This window comes from Dasypus novemcinctus, chromosome 24, assembly GCF_030445035.2.
Source record: "Dasypus novemcinctus isolate mDasNov1 chromosome 24, mDasNov1.1.hap2, whole genome shotgun sequence".
NCBI lineage: Eukaryota > Metazoa > Chordata > Mammalia > Cingulata > Dasypodidae > Dasypus > Dasypus novemcinctus.
In genome coordinates, this window is record NC_080696.1 from 23,949,458 (window position 1) to 23,967,857 (window position 18,400).

General features: G+C 52.6%; 2 protein-coding genes across 2 annotated transcripts in view; one reads left to right on the forward strand and one right to left on the reverse strand.

The window, feature by feature from the left end:
- Positions 1-662: 662 nt before the first annotated feature.
- On the forward strand, positions 663-12,684 carry CST7 (cystatin F). The gene is made up of 4 exons (XM_004474646.4): positions 663-796; positions 8,296-8,468; positions 9,159-9,275; positions 9,924-12,684. Exons 1-4 carry the CDS (start codon positions 727-729, stop codon positions 9,999-10,001), a joined length of 438 nt encoding a protein of 145 aa, XP_004474703.1. The 5' UTR covers positions 663-726; the 3' UTR covers positions 10,002-12,684.
- Positions 12,685-12,695: 11 nt separating this feature from the next.
- Positions 12,696-18,400, reverse strand: part of APMAP (adipocyte plasma membrane associated protein) — a 54,147-nt gene continuing 48,442 nt past the window's right edge. The window contains exon 9 of the mRNA XM_058286784.2: positions 12,696-15,041. Coding sequence (XP_058142767.1) covers positions 14,832-15,041 — 210 coding nt within the window. The 3' untranslated portion in view covers positions 12,696-14,831. The remainder of the gene's footprint in view (positions 15,042-18,400) is intronic.

Genomic DNA, 18,400 nt, shown 5'->3' on the forward strand with positions numbered 1-18,400 from the left:
CCTGATGCAGGAAGGTCCTCACGGCCCAGGCTTTGAAGGGCCAGGACTGGCCGGGCTTCCAGGGCCCTCCCCATATCTCATCATTCAATCAACAAACACTGCTCAGCTCCTGATTTCCTGCAGAAACATGGGGCATGTGCCGACCACGTGTTTCTAACACTAGCCTTCGCTACCCCCTCCAAAAGTGTGGGTCTGGACGCAGTTTTCCCCCCTGAGTTCCCCTGGGAAAGATGCCAACTCCCACCCGGACCTAGACTGGGACCACCTTAGAATGCTGAGTCTTTGTGAGACTCTTCTGCAGAATGAGACCCAAATGATTCTGCTTCTGCAAATCCCTGCTAATGTTCTGCAAGTTAAGTCTCTTCCCTGTGTGGTCTGGGGGGTGGGTGGAAATCGTACGTGGATTTGTTCACAGACCCTCATTTCTCTCCTCCTCCCCCAGCAAGCGATCACGGCTTGGAAACTTTCAGAAAGGAAGCGGTTGATGATGTGGCATCTTGATCTGGAGGTAAAGAGCTTCTGGTTAGAATGATTAAGCAAGAAACCCCCCCAACCCGAAAGCCAACAGGCGCTCCCCCACACCCAGGGGCGGTCCTCAGGGCAGCGCTCCTCCCCCGTCCCACCCCCAGCCCCTGACACCAGCCTCTTCTGGGCCCAGGGCACAGAGTGCAGGGAAGAGAACCCAGCGCACAAGCGGCCGTGGCGCTGCCCTACACTGAGCGCGCCATGCAGCCGGCCTGGCCACTCCTCTGTCTCTGCAGCCTCATCTGGGCCATCACCGGGGACCCTTCAGCAGGTAAGAGGAATGTCTCCCCTCACCTGTTTCCCTCTGTGGCTCAGGGCTCCAGCCCTCCCCCAGGTGTTCTCCAGCTTCCCAGCCTGCTCTCAAAGTCGCCCTGGGTCGCAGTGACCCCAGGGTCCTTGAGTCTTTCCAGGTGCAGTTTCCTGACTTGGAGACACAGGGGGACTGGACCTGGCTGGGAGGGGTGCAAGGTTCCCTGTCAGTCTGGTTGCAGTGGCTGGAATCACGTTTTGGAGAGTGGGCTTCAGGGAAGGATGGGGGTGCCTTGGGGGGCACCGCTGGCACAGCCCTGCAGGCTGGGACAAGGGAAGCTGGGCATGTGGCATCCTCTGTCCCCACTGCCCCCTGCTGCTCTCTGGAACCTGATTAGGGACCCCCGAGGCAGGGCTCGGTTTCTATCTGATGGCTTGTCCTTCCTGCCTGGTGGCTGCTGTCCCATGACTCAGCTCAAGGACTCTAACCTTCAGATGCGCCATCCTTCCTGAAACTACACTGGGGTCAGCTCTGGGGAGTGGAGACAGAGGGAGGGGAGGAAGGAGACCCCCGGGGCCAGGAGCGGAGGTGCAGGGAGGTCCCCTGGAGGGCTCGGATTCTGGTGGAGGCCTTGTTAACCCACGAGGAGGCTGGTGCCCCAGCGAGACTAGAACCACCTGGAGGCTGGTTTCTGCCCTCTGCCCTCTTGGGAAAAGGCCGGAGCCTGGCAAAGGCCACAGGCTGACCATGTTCAGGCAGGATCCATGTCAAGAGACCTGGGGCCAGCGGTCCATGGTAGTGTCACACCCCACAACCGTAAATCGGGCCTAGGGCTGGCTAAGGACCAGTGTTGGACTCGGAGAGGCCAAGGAGTCAGGCAGGTGGGGATCAGGAGGTGGACACTGGACGATGGCAGGCAGACACTCACAAACACATGGCTACCAATTCTGCCACATACCCAGGAAGCCAGAGCTGGGGTGGGCAGGGGATAGGAGACCCCGAGCCTGCCCAGTCCTGCCCCTCCCATGCTCCTTGTGTTCTCGGCCTTGAAGCCCCTCCCTGGGCCTCTCCTCCTTGGCCTGCCCTATCCCTCCCCACCTGGTGCCCACCCAAGGGGCCTGCAGCAGGGAGAGAAGCTGGAAGTTCCCACCAGGTGAGCAGGCACCTTCTCAGAGCCCTAGAGGACAGCAGAGCCGGCTCTCTTAGCGCAGACCAGGGTCTCAATGTTCAGACATACTGTGAATCATTCTCATAAGTGACTTCTCTGGTCTCAGTTTCCTCACCTAAAAATTAAATGGGGACAGGAACTGGACAGCATGAGCTGACCCTTGTTGCGAAGCCCCAGGTGACTGCTGGGTGGTGCTTTACCGGTAGCACTACTCCCACCCCCACTCTCCCAGGATCTCCCTTTTCCTCCTCGGACCCTCACAGACAGAAGGAGGTGGAAGAGAGGGGGCTCGCCCTCTTCCAGAGAGAGGACCAGGAAGTGGCACCAAGGCCATCCCAAGTTGCCGCAGCCCCTCTGGTCTGGACCCCCAACTGGTCCGACCTGGTCCCTCTGCCAATGGAGTGCTCAGAGGTCCAGACACCCACACAGTGGGCCCTGGGGGCTCTGTAGACCCCCACACCACACCATCTGCTGGGGACCTCAGAACCTCACTAAGCCTCAGAGTCATCATCCATGAAATGGGTAAAAAACTGTCTCCACTTTGGGGTTTCAGAGGGGACCGGGTCCTCACACCCTGGGTCTGGTCTCCAAGGGGACTCGGTGGCTGGCTGATGGGAAGTGCTGAGCCGGGCCCCACGCCCTGGTCTGGGGAGCCCCCCCAGCCACCTGAGCCTCTTGCCCCTGAGCCAGTCCACTGTCGTCCTTCCTTGGCTGTGTGGGGGACCCCCAGCCACCAGGACGGAGTTACTTGTGCTTCCTGTGTTTGACCGACAGCAGCCCATACAAGGCCTTGGGTCCTTGGTGTCAGGTGGGGTGCTGGGAGGCCCCTCCTTCTGGGGAGAACTGAGTCTATCGCCTTCCACCGGGCACCGGGAGATGACCAGGGCCCCAAGGGGGGTGCCCACTGGCATCTTGCTGCTCTCGCACCCTCACTCTGGCCCCCTTCCGCGCTGAGGCCCTGTGGCAGCTCCCTTGCCTGGGCCTTCAGAGCTCAGGAAATTGCTGCACTGGTTTCCTCAGGCCTTTGCATCCTTCTGCTTTCTCCACCTAATTTTCATCTTTTCTGGGAAGTGCCCCAGGCTGACCCAGCCTGGGCTCTCCCCAGCCAAGCCTGCAACTCGGGTGGGGGCTGAGGGGTCAAGAAGACCTCGTGCCTTCCTCAACATGCCCATGGGACACATGGGTGGGCGTGCATGTGGGCGACTTCATAAGGACAGAGAGCGTTAAATTGGCTCCTACTCATGAGGCATGCACCAAGGATGGAGGTGGTTATACAAAACCAGAAGCTTGGCCCAGCACCCAGCTCCATCACTGGGCCCTGATGCATCCCTGTATCTGTTCAGGGGGATTGGGGGACCCCGCCCCTCTCCCCTATTTCCCCACTGTGGCTGGTCTTGCCCCACCACCTCCCCCTGCCCTCCCTGGGTCAGAGTGGACGTTGGTTCTTGGTTCCCAGCCACACCCAGGGAGGTCACCTGTGGCAGGGAAGGTCACACTGCCTTCTGAACTGTTTCTGCAGGTGGCTGTGTCTGGAGCCTGGCAGGGATGACCTACCCTCTGTGGGCTGAGATTTTTTTTTACAATGGGGGCCATCAGTTTGCCCCCAGAGACCCCCACTGGAGCCATCTCACATATTTGATCTTATATGTGATAATAACTGCACTGTTGCACTTGCCGTTCACTGACAAGTATGCTCACGTGTTGCCTCATATCCCCTCCTTGGCACCCTGTGAAGAGAACATGGAGGCTATAAGAGGTCAAGCAGGGTGGCACAGCCAATGTCAGCACCTGGATGTGTCTCTGGGTTAAGCCAGAAACCTGTGTGTGCTGGGAGCCAGGAAATCCTTGTGCCCTTAAAAGAGAGGTCTACACCCTCCTGCCCCCCATGAACCCCCAGTGTCCAGTGAAGTGGGCATGGCCAGTGGAAACCGCAGCCACCACCCAGGCCCACCGAACTTGGATGGCAGCACATGGGGGAGTGGAGGGGTACAGGCTCAGGATGACACTTCTCCAGGTGGGCAGAGGGTGGGCATCAGCACCCTAGAGCTTGGCCTGTGCCTCCCCCTGCCCCAATCCTTAGGCTGTTAGCCCCAGAACAACCCGAAGGATCCCTGTGGTCCCTAGCACCCAGCCCCCATGAGGGTGCAATGGCACAGCCTGTGGGGAGCCCCTGAAGCTGACAGGGGGTGGGCAAGTGTCATCTTCCTGTTAAGCGAGCATCCCTTTCCCTTCTCAGGTTTCACAAGCTGGGGGTCTCTGCACCTCCCAGGCCACACCTAGAAAGACCCACCTCCTGAAAGAGGAGGGTCTAGGAGACCCCATTCTTTTCCCTACCAAACACAGGAGTTCACTGGTACAGACTCCCTCCATCACTGGGGCTGGCAGGACAGTGGGTGGTGGGATGGGGGCGAGGGGCAGCTCATCCATGTTTTGAGCACTCAGGGTCATGGATTCCCATCCCCCTCTAAGCCTCATGTACCCAGAAAAGTAAATGAAGGATGCTTGCCCATGTGTGCCCTTGAATCCTTTCAACCAGGGCCTCTTGGTGAGGTGCCCACTTCCTTACGGTTCAAGGGAAGGTGGTAGCCTATTTAATCTGCCTGGGGACATGTCACTTGCTGCACCCACCACTCTCCAAGCTTCAGAGTCACCTGCTTGACTCCAGTTTGATTTCAACTCTTCCATGAAGACTCCATCCGGACAAGTGTGCCCTGTGAGCGGAGGTCATTATCTCTGTTTCACTTCATTTAAAAAGAAAATTCTGTTAAATTCAAGCAAAACTAAATCTAATGCATTTTACGTCAAAAACTGTTGATAATAGTTACTACCTTTAAGGTCTTGAGGAATGATTTTACTTCAAAACAGTTAATAGTAGTTAGCTTTAAGTTCTTTCGGAATGATTTTAAAATTTTTCATTATATGCTATTATATTTTTCAAATTCTCTACCAAAGACAGATAAACTTATTACCAGAAAAAGCAGTAAAGGTAGTTCTTACAAAGAAAAAAAGTGGACGATGATATTAATCCAGGAACAAAAACAGAAGGGAAAACTCCCAGTGCTGCTCTCTACGTCACAAGCAGGCTCAAGCACTGTCATGCCCACAAAGGTGCCTGCCCTTTCTCTATGGTTTGGACTGCAGTCTTGAGCAGAAACCAAGCTGGTTTCCAAAACAGGCTTTTGTTAGAGCTAGAAACTACCAAATAAACCACCCTTGGTTTCCTGTCCTCTGCAAGTATGGCCTTCAAGCCCCCTCCCTCCTTCCCTGCCGTCCTCCCTCCCCTCCCTTCTTCCCTCTCCCTCCCTCCCTTTTCCTCTCTCCTCCTCCCCCTCCCTCTCCCCTCCCCATATCAGAGTCACCAGGGCAACCTGGGGAAATGCAGGTTCCAGGCCCTGATCCTGACCCACCAAACCCAGGGGCAGGGACCTTGGGCACAGCTTCCGTTGGTTCTGCCAGAATCCTCTAATGGGAGCTGCACTGCCCTGAAGGCAAGTCCCAGAGGGCTCTGGAGCTGTGGAGAACTTCAGCTGCACACACCTGGTTTCCTATTGGGACTGCAGGCCAGGGCCCTTGAACTGCCCACCTTGGGGGCCTTGCAAGGGTGTCCTTACCAGGGGTGTCCCGCCAGGTCCCGCAGTGCCGCCCCCTCCCAGGCTCCTTTATCTCCGTCGCTGTGCTTCTGCTAGGCCCGCAGAGCTGCACAGCGCCAGCCCTAGACCTCAGTGTGGGGTGGGCTATGTACCCCAGTGCCAGGCCCCAGCTTCTACAGAGGCAGCCTGAGTTCCCTGCCCCCACTTCTCAGCAGCACGACAGCCCTGGCGGAGGTTCCCAGCTGCGCCCAACACCTTCCTAGTCCCCAGAAGCCTCTGCCGCCAGGCCACAGGGGCCCACGCTTGCCCTCCGTGGGCTCAGGCCCCATGCCTGTCTGCGGTTCCCCTGCCTCCCGGAGGCCCCAACCTGAGCTCATCCCCAGCCCCAGTGCAAGGTCAAAGGTCTTTCCTCTGCTCCCTCTGAGCAGGCTTGGGTCTGTGCACTCGGTTCCCACAAGTCCCCAGGGAGACACCCAGCTGAGCTCCCAGGACACGCTGTTGGACGGCCGTCCCCATTCCCGCTTGAAGTGCAGATGGCCTCGTGGCCCAGGTTGCCAAGAGCTCCCTCAGCAACCCCCAGGCCCAGCACCTTGCCACCATCTTCTTCTCAAACAGCTGTCTCTCTAACACCCAAACACGGCTGGGCCTCTCTGATTTTGTTTGTATGAAGAGGGGGAGACCACAGGCTGTCACTAATTGTGCTCCCCTTACCTTGAAACCTGGAGCTTGGCTTCCTGGTGCCACTTCCAGAACAGCCACTGAGCTGCCACCTCCTGCTGCCCCAGCACCCCCATCACACCGTCAGCCCAGCCTCCCAGCTCTGACAGATGCAGACACCAGGTGGCCAGCCTCACGGAGGCACCAGGGTGCCCCTGGAGAGGGTGTCCAAGGGTCACAGAGCTGGAGCCCCCAGGGCAGGGCTGTCCGGCAGGACCCTGAGCCGACTGAGCGGGCTGAGTCCTGGGAGTGAACCTGTGAGGCTGTGGACTGAGGTTTTATCTTTGGTGATAGTATTTACTTTTACTTAATTTTAGCTAATTCCATAAAATAGCCGCATTGGCCAGCACCTGCCTTAAGAGATGACAGAGCTCTGGATCATCTCAGACACAAAGATATTTCAGGAAGAAATCCTGAGTAAAGAGAACCATTTTACAAACCTAAAACTCCCCACAATTTATTAGATTTCTCTACAAAACTTATAACTCTTTATTATCTTAATATACAAGTAATCCACATCCATGGTAGAAAAGTTGAGAAATATTGAGAAATCTAAATTCAAGCCATCCATGAGCCACCAATGAGAAGTGCCACCCCTGGCATTTTTTATTATATAGGGTCTTCTCCATTCATGCTTATATTCTTCATATTTTACTACTAATAAAATCCACACTCCCTAACCTGACTTACAAACACCCGTACCCTGGATCTGCTTTCCCTGTGGCTGCCAGGCCCTTCTCCCTTTGCCTCCTCACTGTAGTCCTGCTGGTTTCCTTTCAGCCCCTCAAACGCCAAGCCCACCTCAGCCATCTTGGCTCCTGCAGCCCACTCTGCCCCCCACCGATTGCCAGCCCTTGGTCTTTCCCTTCGGATCTTCCCATTTGAATCTGCTCAGTAGACAGCCATGGCCATTTTCCCTGCCTCCCTTAGGATCTCCCTGCCTAACTTGTCTTGCTGCTTCAGGATATTGTTTGTGTTTGTTTATTTATAAAATGTAAATTCCAGCAAACATGAGCTGCTACAAAACTCGAGCCTGGCAGGTCAAAGGCAGCTCTGGAAAGTACTTGCAAAAGCTTATAAGTGAATTTGAATAAAGGAATGAACTGCTTGCGTATTCTTCTTTAGCAAGTCAGTCCTGACTTGAGTGGGACCATCAAGGAAAGGACCATTTTGTCCTTGGGCCTGCTGTGGCTCTGCCCCCTTGGGAGACAGAGAGCAGGAATATCTGGGGTCACTGGCTCTGGCACCAATGTGGGGGGACATGACTGTTGGGGGAGAAGCCCCTCATGTTGCTTCACTCATCTGTTATACAAATGTGGGCCTCCTTGGTATAGGAGAACAAGGCACAGGTTGAGGAAACCAACCCATCCATCACTCCATCCATCCATCCCTCCATCCACCCATCGACAGGGCATGCACCATGTGCCCAGCTCTGGAGTGGAAACTGTATGAGGTCCAGTGTTACCACTCCTGGCCCCCACTCCCAGAGCTCCCGACATTCCAGAAGAGAGAAGACCTGAACCCAAAGAACTCAGCAAGAGGAGCACTCAGGGGCACCAGGAGCAGAGAATGGGGGGTGGGGGGCACCCAAGAGCACACAGGGCCCCAGGAGGACAGCATCCATGGGGGTAATACCCAGGACATCAGGGGCACAGGTGCATCGAGGGGAGCACCAGGGGAACCAGAGGCACATCACTGGGGCAGGGGGAGCCTCTAGGGACACCAGGAGCACAGCATTACAGGAGTCCCTCAGGCTGAACCCAACTCAGAGCTGAAAGTTGGAAGTGACCCTGAGCTCTGAGCACTGTGTCGGCAGGGACATGCCGATGGGTGCTATATCTTATCTGTCACTATGCCCCACCCACTCTTCCACCCACAGCACCTGATTCTCAGTCTTGAACACAGGGCTCCATGGAGGGGAGTGAGCAGTGGGCAAGGACACTTGGAGGAATAAGGGAAGCTGGGCACCCCCAGATGTGAAGTATGATGCCAGAGGTGGGCCCCACTGACCCCAATGTCCTTGTGTGTCTGTGTTTCTCTTTTAGATTTTTGCTCCCAGAGCCTTAACTCAAGTGTGAACCCAGGATTTCCTGAAACCATAAAGCCCAATGACCCAGGAGTCCTCAGAGCTGCCAGGCACACCGTCGAGCGGTTTAATAACTGCACAAATGACATCTTCTTATTCAAAGAGTCCCATGTCAACAAAGCTCTAGTCCAGGTAAGGGCTATGGTCCAGGTGAGGGCCCTAGTCCAGGTGAAGATCCATCTAGGTCATACCCCCATTCCAGAACCCCATTCCAGGTGAGGGCTGCAGTCAAGGTGAAAGTCTAATCTAGGTGAGATCCCTAGCCCAGGTGAAGAGTCTGGTTTTAGGAGTTCAGTGGGTACCTGCTGGGAACAGGACTCTGTCTTTGGCCTATGGCCCAGCCCCAGGGAACCCCAGGGAAGCCTGGTCTGACCCTCCTAAGTGCAGAGCTCTGCACAAGAAAGAACACAAAACCCACATCTCACCCTGGGACTGAGAGCTGGCACCATGAGCAAGAGTGAGCCAATGTATGACTCATGTAAACCCCAACAGGACCCCTGGATACACTAAATGGAGGGGAGGAGAGGGAGAATGGGAGGAGATTGGGCCTGGAGTCCAAGCACCAGCCCCTCACCAGCCCCCAAAGGGCTCCCAGTACAGTCTGAGGGAGAAGGGGGTGCATATGGAGCCTAAACCCCACCCCCTGACACCCCCCAATACTCCAGGGGCGCCTCTCCACATCAGCTCACCACCCCACTCTCTCCCAAATGGCTCACCTAGGCATCTTTCGCACCTATCCTAACACCACCTTGTGTCTGGAGAAGCCAACCATCCTTCCATCTGTGCGGGTCACCCAGGAGCCCGTCCCTCTGTTCTCTTTAGATAGTGAAAGGCGTGAAATACATGCTCAATGTGGAGATTAGCAGAACCATCTGCAAGAAAAGCAAGCATCCACGTCTCGACGAGTGTGACTTCCAGACCAACCGCACTTTACAGCAGGTACAGCCCAGGCCCTGCCCTTGCCGCCTGCTCCTCTCCTCCCCCACCCCCTCCTCCTTTCTTGTCAGGGCCTTGAAAAATACCCCTTCCATCAGGTCTCTGACCACACAGCTTTACGTTTCCATCTCTGAAAAAGCCAGGCCTTCCACACAACCCACAACTTCAGGGAAAGGGCCCACTCCCAAGAGGACACAGGTTGGGGCAGGGGGAGGCCATGTTGTCCCATTCCTCCAACTACCTGCTCCTTCGCCACGGGACAGGCCCTGTCGCCAGATGAATGCTGTGGGATTGGGGGAGGGGACCCAGAGCAAAAGGGAGCTTCCAGTACACCAGAACTTTTATAGACACATACACACAGAGGCAGAGAGACAGAGTATGTGAACAAATGTAATAAAATTTAACTCCATAAATACATGTGAAAGGTAGATATCCTGAATCATTCTTTCAACTTTCTTCAGGTTGGAAATTTTCTAAATAAAAAACCTGGGGGGTGGGACAGGGGTTGCACAGAACTCCTCGTGAGGACACACACAGGCTCTAAGCCCCTGGACAGCGTCCTGGGCAGAGCCCTGGAAACTTCCTTCCCAGGTACGCCAGGAGGGGGCATTCGCTGGGGGCGGATTCTCCAGAGACTCCTTCTGTTTTCAGACTTTTGGCTGCTACTCTGAGGTCTGGGTCATCCCCTGGCTCCACAAGTTTGAGGTGACCGTTCTCCATTGTCACTGACCCCCTGCTCCTCACCAAGACTGCAGCTGGCGACAGACATGCAGCACCTGTCTCTGTCACCTGCGGCCACAGCGCCCCCAGCTGGCTGTCACCAATGCTCCGGAGACTTCTGAGCAAGGCCCTCACGAGTGAGCAGAATGGAAGGGCAAACAGGCTCAAGGCAGGGCACAAGGGAAGAGTTGGACCACCAGATAACCAGATTCATCCTATCTCTTTTCTTTAGCATTAACTCATTTCGTGGATGCCAGGCACCTAGATTCGGGGTATGGTATAGGAGACTGAGCTCTTGGGTGGAAGTTATTTGAACCAGAACCCAGGCAGGGCCCAAGTCCTAGACTCCTGGGGAAGTGTCGAGGTGTGGGTGTCCCCAGTTCATGGCTGTCCATTGGTCCCTAGGGCCATCTTTGAACTGAATAATAGCTATAGCACTGGGTAAGGGGATGCATCTGCTCCTGACCACCTTGACCTCTCAGGAATGGAGAGTTGTGAATAAAGATGAATAAGGAACTGGCCACCTGGAGAACAGTGCCTCTGTGCTTTTCCTTCTATATGCCAAGTCGGGAAGGTGAGGGGAGACCACGAGGTCTCCATCCCTACGTGGTCATAAGAGGCTTCTCCTAGGATCGGCTTCTAAGAGGTCAAAGCTGCTGAGCCAGCACTCTTAACTAGTGGGCAGGCAAACACGCCCTCTCAGAGATCACCATCCAGCTTTGGTCCACTTTCTTCTGACAGAGGAAGCCCAAAAGTGAACGGCCGTGCACCCAGAGGAAACCCAAGAGTGAACGGCCGTGCACCCAGTTCTTCTGGGTGTGGAAATGCTTACCGCCAGCAGGCCCCACTTGGGTAGATGGGGGTGGGGTAGAAGGTGTGGGGGCCCTTCCCACTGACCTACCCAGGAGACAGAGGCCCACAACAAAGGAGGCTAAGGAAGGATACTCTGCTGGAGGTCTCAGGAGGAGAGGCCACTACACGCTGGAGGGTTCCAGAGTCTCTTGGAAAAGACAGGCCTTGAGCTTGAGATGGAAGCAGCAAGCACGAGGCTGCACCAGAGGGACTCCAAGAGACTGCCAGGGCCAGCGACAGGAAGGGCTGGGGACAGAAAAGACCCTTCCAGATGGCCTGCATCAGCAGCCCCAGTGAGTGCCCCTCGATGGCACTTCCTCCTCCCAGAAGACAGAGTAGGGCACACAGTTAGTCTGTGCAAGGGCATGTTGTAAAAATATGAACTGGAGCACAAAATCTGTATTAAATATGCATGGCAGTTTAGCGGCCCTAGCCTTGATGCGTACAGTCACGACTTGAATTCCCTAGTGAGGATTTTAATCGTAATTCCAAATTCCCCTGCGTTTTTGCTGCCTCGACTCGCCTCCTTTTGGCCACTTAATTCAGGGATGGCAGGGGCAAACTGTACCTTCAGTTACTGGAGTTAAATGATGATTCCTAAGGGCCCTGAAGGCAACCCTTTCCATGAGGAAGAAATAAGCTTACTCCAACCCTGTGGTCCTGGATGTTCGCAACATGGCAAATGCTGGGAGTCAGAGAGCTTCCGGCCCTCAGAGCCTCTGACACATCCCGAAGGCCGATGTGATTTACATCGGATGCAGCAGCAAACCAGAATCCCTCAAGGTCAGGCTGCCTCCCCTGGCCTCACAGCATCAGCAATGAGACTGCATGTGCACAGGCTTGGAAACCAGCAGCCTAGGCAGCAGGGCTGGGCTCAGCCATACTGGGGGTCCCCCTCCCTGGGCCAGCCACGTCACTGACAATCATTCTGCCCTCAGCAGAGCACCCATGCTCCAGTGGCGCCATGCACACATGTAGCTCCGAGGCCCTCCAGACGCCAGGGCACACACTGCCACACAGACCAGTCACATTCCCCCTTCCTAACTCTGCTCTGAGACTGCCCAGGTAGGCTCAGCACACCCTGGGCCATTCTCAGGAGAATATGGACGATTCTAATAAAGTAACTTTCCATAGGTGGCAAATGTCTACCAGTGTCCACCTGAATCCTATACTTCCAACCCCATTTTCCCTGTTTTAAATTGATTTGTCAGTTTCACCCTGACAGAGTGGAATTATTCTTACATGGGGTGGGGTGGGGGGCATGCCATCATCTGTTTTTATGTGAATTTAAATACCCAAGACTCTAAGGTGTAGCAGAATTCTGATGAAAAAGAAATGCTTTCTTTCCGATCGCAGCTGAGGATACAAGCACTTTCCTGGGCCATGTAGCTCTCATGTACTAAGCATGGCTGTGTGCTTCCAGTGTTAGCTTAGCACCTCTTCACGTTGCAAATGGGCCCAATCTATGATGATGTTCCCTAAAACTCTGGGAGCCACACTGCTGCCCAAAGGATTCCCCTGGGAACCAAAGCTCCAATGGAAGAGGTCAGGGACCCCTGCCTGCTGTGACCCCTGGGTCCCTGGGGGTAGCTCCCTCTCTCCCTCATGTCCCAGCATCACAAGCCGACTTGTCACACCTCTAGAGTTTCAGCTCAGCTGGACGCTAGCCTCTCTTCCTTGGTGCCTCACGTACCTGTCTGTAAAACGAGGCAGTGGTCTCTTGCACCATGGAAAGAGTCGGTGGGCATGAGAAAAAGTGCATGTTGATAATAAAAATCTCAAAATGGGGATCTATGTCTTACGATTATTGAACCACAGAGAAATTTTTGCCGCAAAGAATAAAGGCACACACAATGAATCATTTGATTTAATTTAAAAAGCATGTTACTAATTCACATTAGAGCAAATTCTCTTCATGCTTACAACAAAAGCACATCAAATATTTAAACCTAATAACAAGGCTATAGTTTGCACATTACCTTGCCAAATTACCAGATAAGACACAGGAAATGACACTTTGAGTCAGAAAATCATCTGAGTCAAAATCAAGCCTCCTTTGCTGAAAACTGTTAAAAACAATTTAGCAGCTTCTTTGCATTGGTGAAAACCAAGCACTAAGTGCAAAGCCCTCTGTTCTCCATGGAAGACCCAAGAAGGGAACTTGCACACCAGTACATTTAAACTGGTTTAATGAGGACACACAATAACTGAGGCACAACCTTAGCTAGTAACAAAAACTAACAACTCATTCCAGTAATGCAATGAAGACATTGCAATTTTTTTAAAAAAATCTAATTAATAACTCAGCTTCCCTTCCTATAAAGTTATATAAACAACATTAACAGCTGTTCACTGACACAATGCGGGTTGCATCAAGCCAGGAAGCCAATCCCTGACTCTGTTCTGCTGCTGGTCTCACGTCAAGCCAGGCCTGAGGAGGGCAAAGCAGCTGGGTCCACCAGCGCCCATAATCCCGACTCTTTCTCATCCTCTAAAAGGAGGCCTGACTGGCTAAAGGCAGTGTAAGAGATGTTGCTGGGAGACAGAAGGCCGGGCAGTGGACAGACACACAAGATTCATGTGTCACCACAGCTACCAAGAGTTTCTGATTTCTAAATAGGTGTCTAACACATGCCCACAGACCCAGCCTCCTGTACCCCCCGCAAATACCAGGGAAAGAGAAGAACCAAAATTAGCCCCATTTGGTGGGTGGGAAAGCAGGGGAGAAAAGGAATAGCAACATGCTCAAGAACAACAATGCTGGGAGATGCAGACCTGTGACCAGGCTGCTTGCTCCCTACAGGTGGGTGGCGGGGTGGGCAGGCCTGCAGCTTTCCTTCCTGAGCAAATCCAACAGACTGCTCATTGCCAAAACAAAATCCCAGCCAAAAACAATCCTCAGAGCCACACTTGACACAATTACATTTTCAGTCACTGTTAAAATAATTATAATAAAGTAGAGAAGGAACTCTAGGCAAGACAATCAAAAAAGGGTCATCAGCAGGGAGTAGGTTTAATTGACGATTATTCCATGGGTCTCCCCAACAAATTATGACCAGTGTGTAAACATACTGGTCCAGTTGTCAGCAACTTCAAGCCTTCAGCACTTGAGCCATCATGACATTAGAACATTCACTGTTCCCACCTGTAGGTCTAGAGGGAACAGAAAAGGTGCACATGCACGCTTTTCCCAAATCTATCTCTGTGGTGCCAAGTCACTCGCTCATTTGACTACAGTGTGGCAGGTATTTTATAGAAAGAAATCCAGTGAGGTCTTCTAAGAAGTGCTGGAATAAATACACTTTTCCTATGTATCAGCTGGCAGGTCCTTGTCTCTAAATGGTTGAAGCAACCAAGGAGTCATGAGAGCCTCTCGCATGGAGGGAGGCCAAGCTGATGCAGGCTGGAGGTGGGGACACTGTCCCTGCCACCACCCTGATGGAAGGGTGCACCAGGGGCCACGGGCCGTGTCCTTGGTGAATACAGTTCTCAGTTCCTGGTCTGCAGAGTGTCCACCGGTGACCTCAATGCACATCTACACTGTACTCCTGTTACCCGTTCCATGCTCCCCCAAAGAAAAGCTCATACCCCCACACTTTACAGTAAATACATTGAAGCTGGCAGGACAGAGCCAGAAACAAAAACAAGGTCCCTGAGCAGCTCATCTACTGCTCCATTCACCAAACCCTGAGTCCCGTTAAAAGTGCAGGAAGTGTCCCAATTCCTAAGAAACAAGTGCACATAGAACACTTTTTTAAAAAAAGAGAAAATGGCTTTGCATGGACTTATCTTCCCCAAAGCAGATATGTTACACGTCCCTTTTAATACAAAGTCAGTCCCAGGTAAGGGAGGATGGACAGGTGCACATAGACAGCGTGGTGGACAACGAGGCATCCATGGCTCCCTGGGCACCTATAGCCTGGTGCTGCTCCAGGAGACATGTCCTAACCTGGTGGTGGGGGGTGGCTGCGGGAGTAGGGATACTGGTTAAACTGCCTCGAGGCTAAGCCTGCAGAGGAAGGGGGAGCGGAAGGAGCCCAGGTACAGGTGCCCGTCGTGCTCGTGCACCTCGCTGATGTACGGAGCCACCAGCCCGTTGGGGTCATGCAGGCTCTTCCGGAAGGCCCCACTGTCGCTGAGTTCCAACACAAGGCTGTACCGCGGCACGAGCTTCATCACCGTGTCCTGACTGAAGAGCTGCAAGGGAAGCACAGGGCCAGGAGTTCAGGGTGAGCATCTGACCACACAGCCAATCCCTAGGCAATGACAGTGACACTCCCCCCAGGGACAGAAGGCTACAGGCACAGCCGAGGCTCAGCCCAGCCCAACTGCCATTGCAGAGCTGCCCAACCCCCCCCCCCCCCCACTCCTGCGAAAGAAGGTGCTCTGTGACTTGGATCCAAAGAAGCGAGGCTAAGCTAGCATAAGGATGGCACATTAAAGGATGCCCAGCAGATCCAAAGCAGCCTGGATGAACACAGAGAAGTGCAGCTCCCATCTGAAGAAAACAAGACACTGAAGCCAAGGTTCAGAAAGACCTCAGCCACCAGAAGGCTAGGCCAACACCAGCACAGCTTGACCAGCATAAACAGCAAGTCCTGGGATTAGGGTTAAAATACATTTAATGTGCAAGGTCCAAATGATGGAGGTTTGAGAGGTTTGTATTTAAAACAAACAAACCTGGGAGGGTTGAATGGGCACATCTGCACACAGAGGGACCTGACTCCCAAAGGCAGCCCCTCGGTCGTAGACTGCTTTACTTAGACATAGTGCATAGTCCAGGGGCCCTCCTGGCAGTCAGGGTAAGGGCTCAGGTGTGGATTCTATGGGCAACCCAGGCTACTGAGAGTTAGAGAGAGAAACCAGGTGATGAGAGACACAATTTCTGGCAGAGCAGGATACTGAGTAGGAAATTATACAAAGTACATCACTGAGTAAGACAGATGAAAGCCAATTAATAGGCAGATTTCTACCTTTTAATACAAGGAAAATACCCAAATAATTGCAAATGCCCAGTGAATAATATATCCCTGTCATAGGAAGGTTCCAGCAGACATGCAAGTCATCTGTGGCACTGCAGCCCAGTTGCAATGTAGCTCAAATATTACCCCATAAGGCACTCATAACCACTGCAATGCCACCTCCCACTGTCCTAGCCAAGACCCTCCCCTTCCCTCTCTACATCTTATGTCTAAAAGAGCTCATCCTTCTCAGTATTTCAACTACATACTTTCCCAAGGAGCCCTCAAACTCTCAAAATCTCTACCCCTATTTCCAAGCCCCAGTGCTATATTCCTCACTGTCTCGTCTCAGACCCATCGCCACTTGAACTTTCTAATGGCACTTCAAATTCAACAGACTTCTCCAACTGAGTGGGGGGACCCCTTCCATCCACCTAGGGACCTGGATTCTTGCCTTTCTGCACCCCACAACTCCAATCCACCACTGTGTCCTGTCACCTCCAATGTCTGCATCATACTCACTTCTGTATTCCTTCCCCAACCCCCAAGCCCTGCCCTATCAACTCTGCCAGCTGCCATCCCCACTGCCATCCCAGGTTACCCACCCCCCAGCAATCAAGCCCTGCATCAATCTTTTCTGCACATAATCTCTTCTGCCTCAGCAACTCTTCAGAAGGTTCATTGTATGACATATGACATCACTCCACCCCTGAAGCCACTCAGTGGGGCCAAGCAGGCTAGGTGACTATGGAGGGTGCAGGAACCACGGTGGCCCAGACCAGGTTTCTCACTACTGTAGAAAGGACTAACAAATATGGAAAGGGAGAAAAATAGACTAAATCCTGTGGCGCTGGACTGGAATTAGAGGCATGAGAGTAAAGAACTCATGGTGATACAGATGTAAGTATGCATGTGTGTGTACACAAACACATGAATTCAAACACGTTCCCTGGCTTTGTCCACTGAGGGCATATGGGAGCAGCAAACCCCAAGAGTAATGAGTATATTAAACACCCAGATCGCTTCTAGAAGAAACCAGGCTCCTGGGAGAAAAGGCTGATTACAGAGCTGGAGCAAAGCAAGTACCAGGCGAGCCTGAAATAGATTGTGGAGCCAGAAAAGTGGGGTACTACTCCAAAAAAGACAGAGATATGTCCAAAAGTCAAGGAGCCACAGGGCAGGACCCCCACAAGCCATACCTAAACAATCTGAGCATTAAAAGAAATAATCATAGCAAAGGATTATAACCCACTGGATAAAGCATCTCATACTATTCATTTAGTTATAAAATATTCATTAAGGACAAATGGAGAAGGAGAAACTTGGCTGGACAGAGCCTGGCCTTCCCCACCTCCATCAGATGACCAGTTACCTCCACCAGTGAAATCAGGTGCCACCTGACAAATGAGAACACACCTCTGCTCCAGTGGGGCTCCCACCAAAGATGCAACACCTGAGCCTAATCATGAGGATACATCAGATAAATTCAAAGCAAGGCACAGTCTACACCATAACTAACCTGTAATCTTCTGAAGGTCAAAAAGTCAAACGGAGACAGGAGCTGCTCCACACTGGAGAACAGACATGTGACAACTAAATGCAGTCCCTGGTCTTGGATTAAACCCTTTGGTTATAACAGGCATGGTTGGGACAACAAGAGACACCTGAAAGGGGTCTCTAGCTTGAACAATAGTTAAGGTCTACTTGTGAATTTCCTGATCTCAATGGGTGGGTGGGAAAGAGAATGCCCTTCTTTGTAGTATCCGCTGACACTAAAGTATCTGAGGATGATGTCAGCAACTTCCTTGCAATATAGGGAAAGAAGTTCTTAATATTCTTCTTGCTATTTGTCTCAAAACTTAAAAAAAACTTCCCATGACTTCAATGATATTTTGCATAAGCTCTAAGCCCCTTTCCAAGTCTACCTGGCCTGCAGTATCCTTTCCTTCCTCAGTTCCTTCCAGGGAATGTTTTATAAAGATTCACCTATGAACAGGAGGAGAAAGAGCAGGCCATGGTTGAAGGGTGTGTGCCTGGTCATTGATGGAGTGGTTGATTTTTTTAATTGTCAAGGAACCCATGTAGAGGGTGACACAGGGACATTCTGAGAAGGCTCAGGGAGGCAGGTGGAATGGAGGCCAAGGTCATAGGAAGATGAGGCAGGTCCACCAAATGACTATTTTCTTAGTTAAAAAAGAGACGGCATCATTTGCCAGGGGTGCAAGAGGCAAATCCTCAAGGGGATGAGTGAAGATCTGAAAAAGGCATTGCAGAGAGGAGAGAGTGACACTGACAAGCAGGGGAGAGGCTCTTCATGATGAGGAGGATAATGAGGAAAAGACTCAGAAAAAGAACAAATTTAGAAGACACACTTTCTGATCTCAAAACTTACTACAAAGCTACTATAATCAAACCAGTGTGGTACTAGCACAAGGACAAAAATATGGACCATTGGAATAGAGTCCTGAAGTAAAACCACACATCTAGCCAACCAACTTTTGACAAGGGTGCCAAGTCCACTCAATGAAGAAAGAACAGTCTCTTCAACAAATGATGCTGGGACAACTGAAGTTCCACATGCAAAAGAATGAAACC

Excerpts from the sequence above, each read along its gene's own strand:
- CST7 (XM_004474646.4), top strand. The coding sequence starts at position 727 with ATGCAGCCGGCCTGGCCACTCCTCTGTCTCTGCAGCCTCATCTGGGCC. Across the intron at positions 797-8,295 it reads CACCGGGGACCCTTCAGCAG|ATTTTTGCTCCCAGAGCCTT; the intron begins GTAAGAGGAATG and ends TTTCTCTTTTAG. Across the intron at positions 8,469-9,158 it reads TCAACAAAGCTCTAGTCCAG|ATAGTGAAAGGCGTGAAATA; the intron begins GTAAGGGCTATG and ends TGTTCTCTTTAG.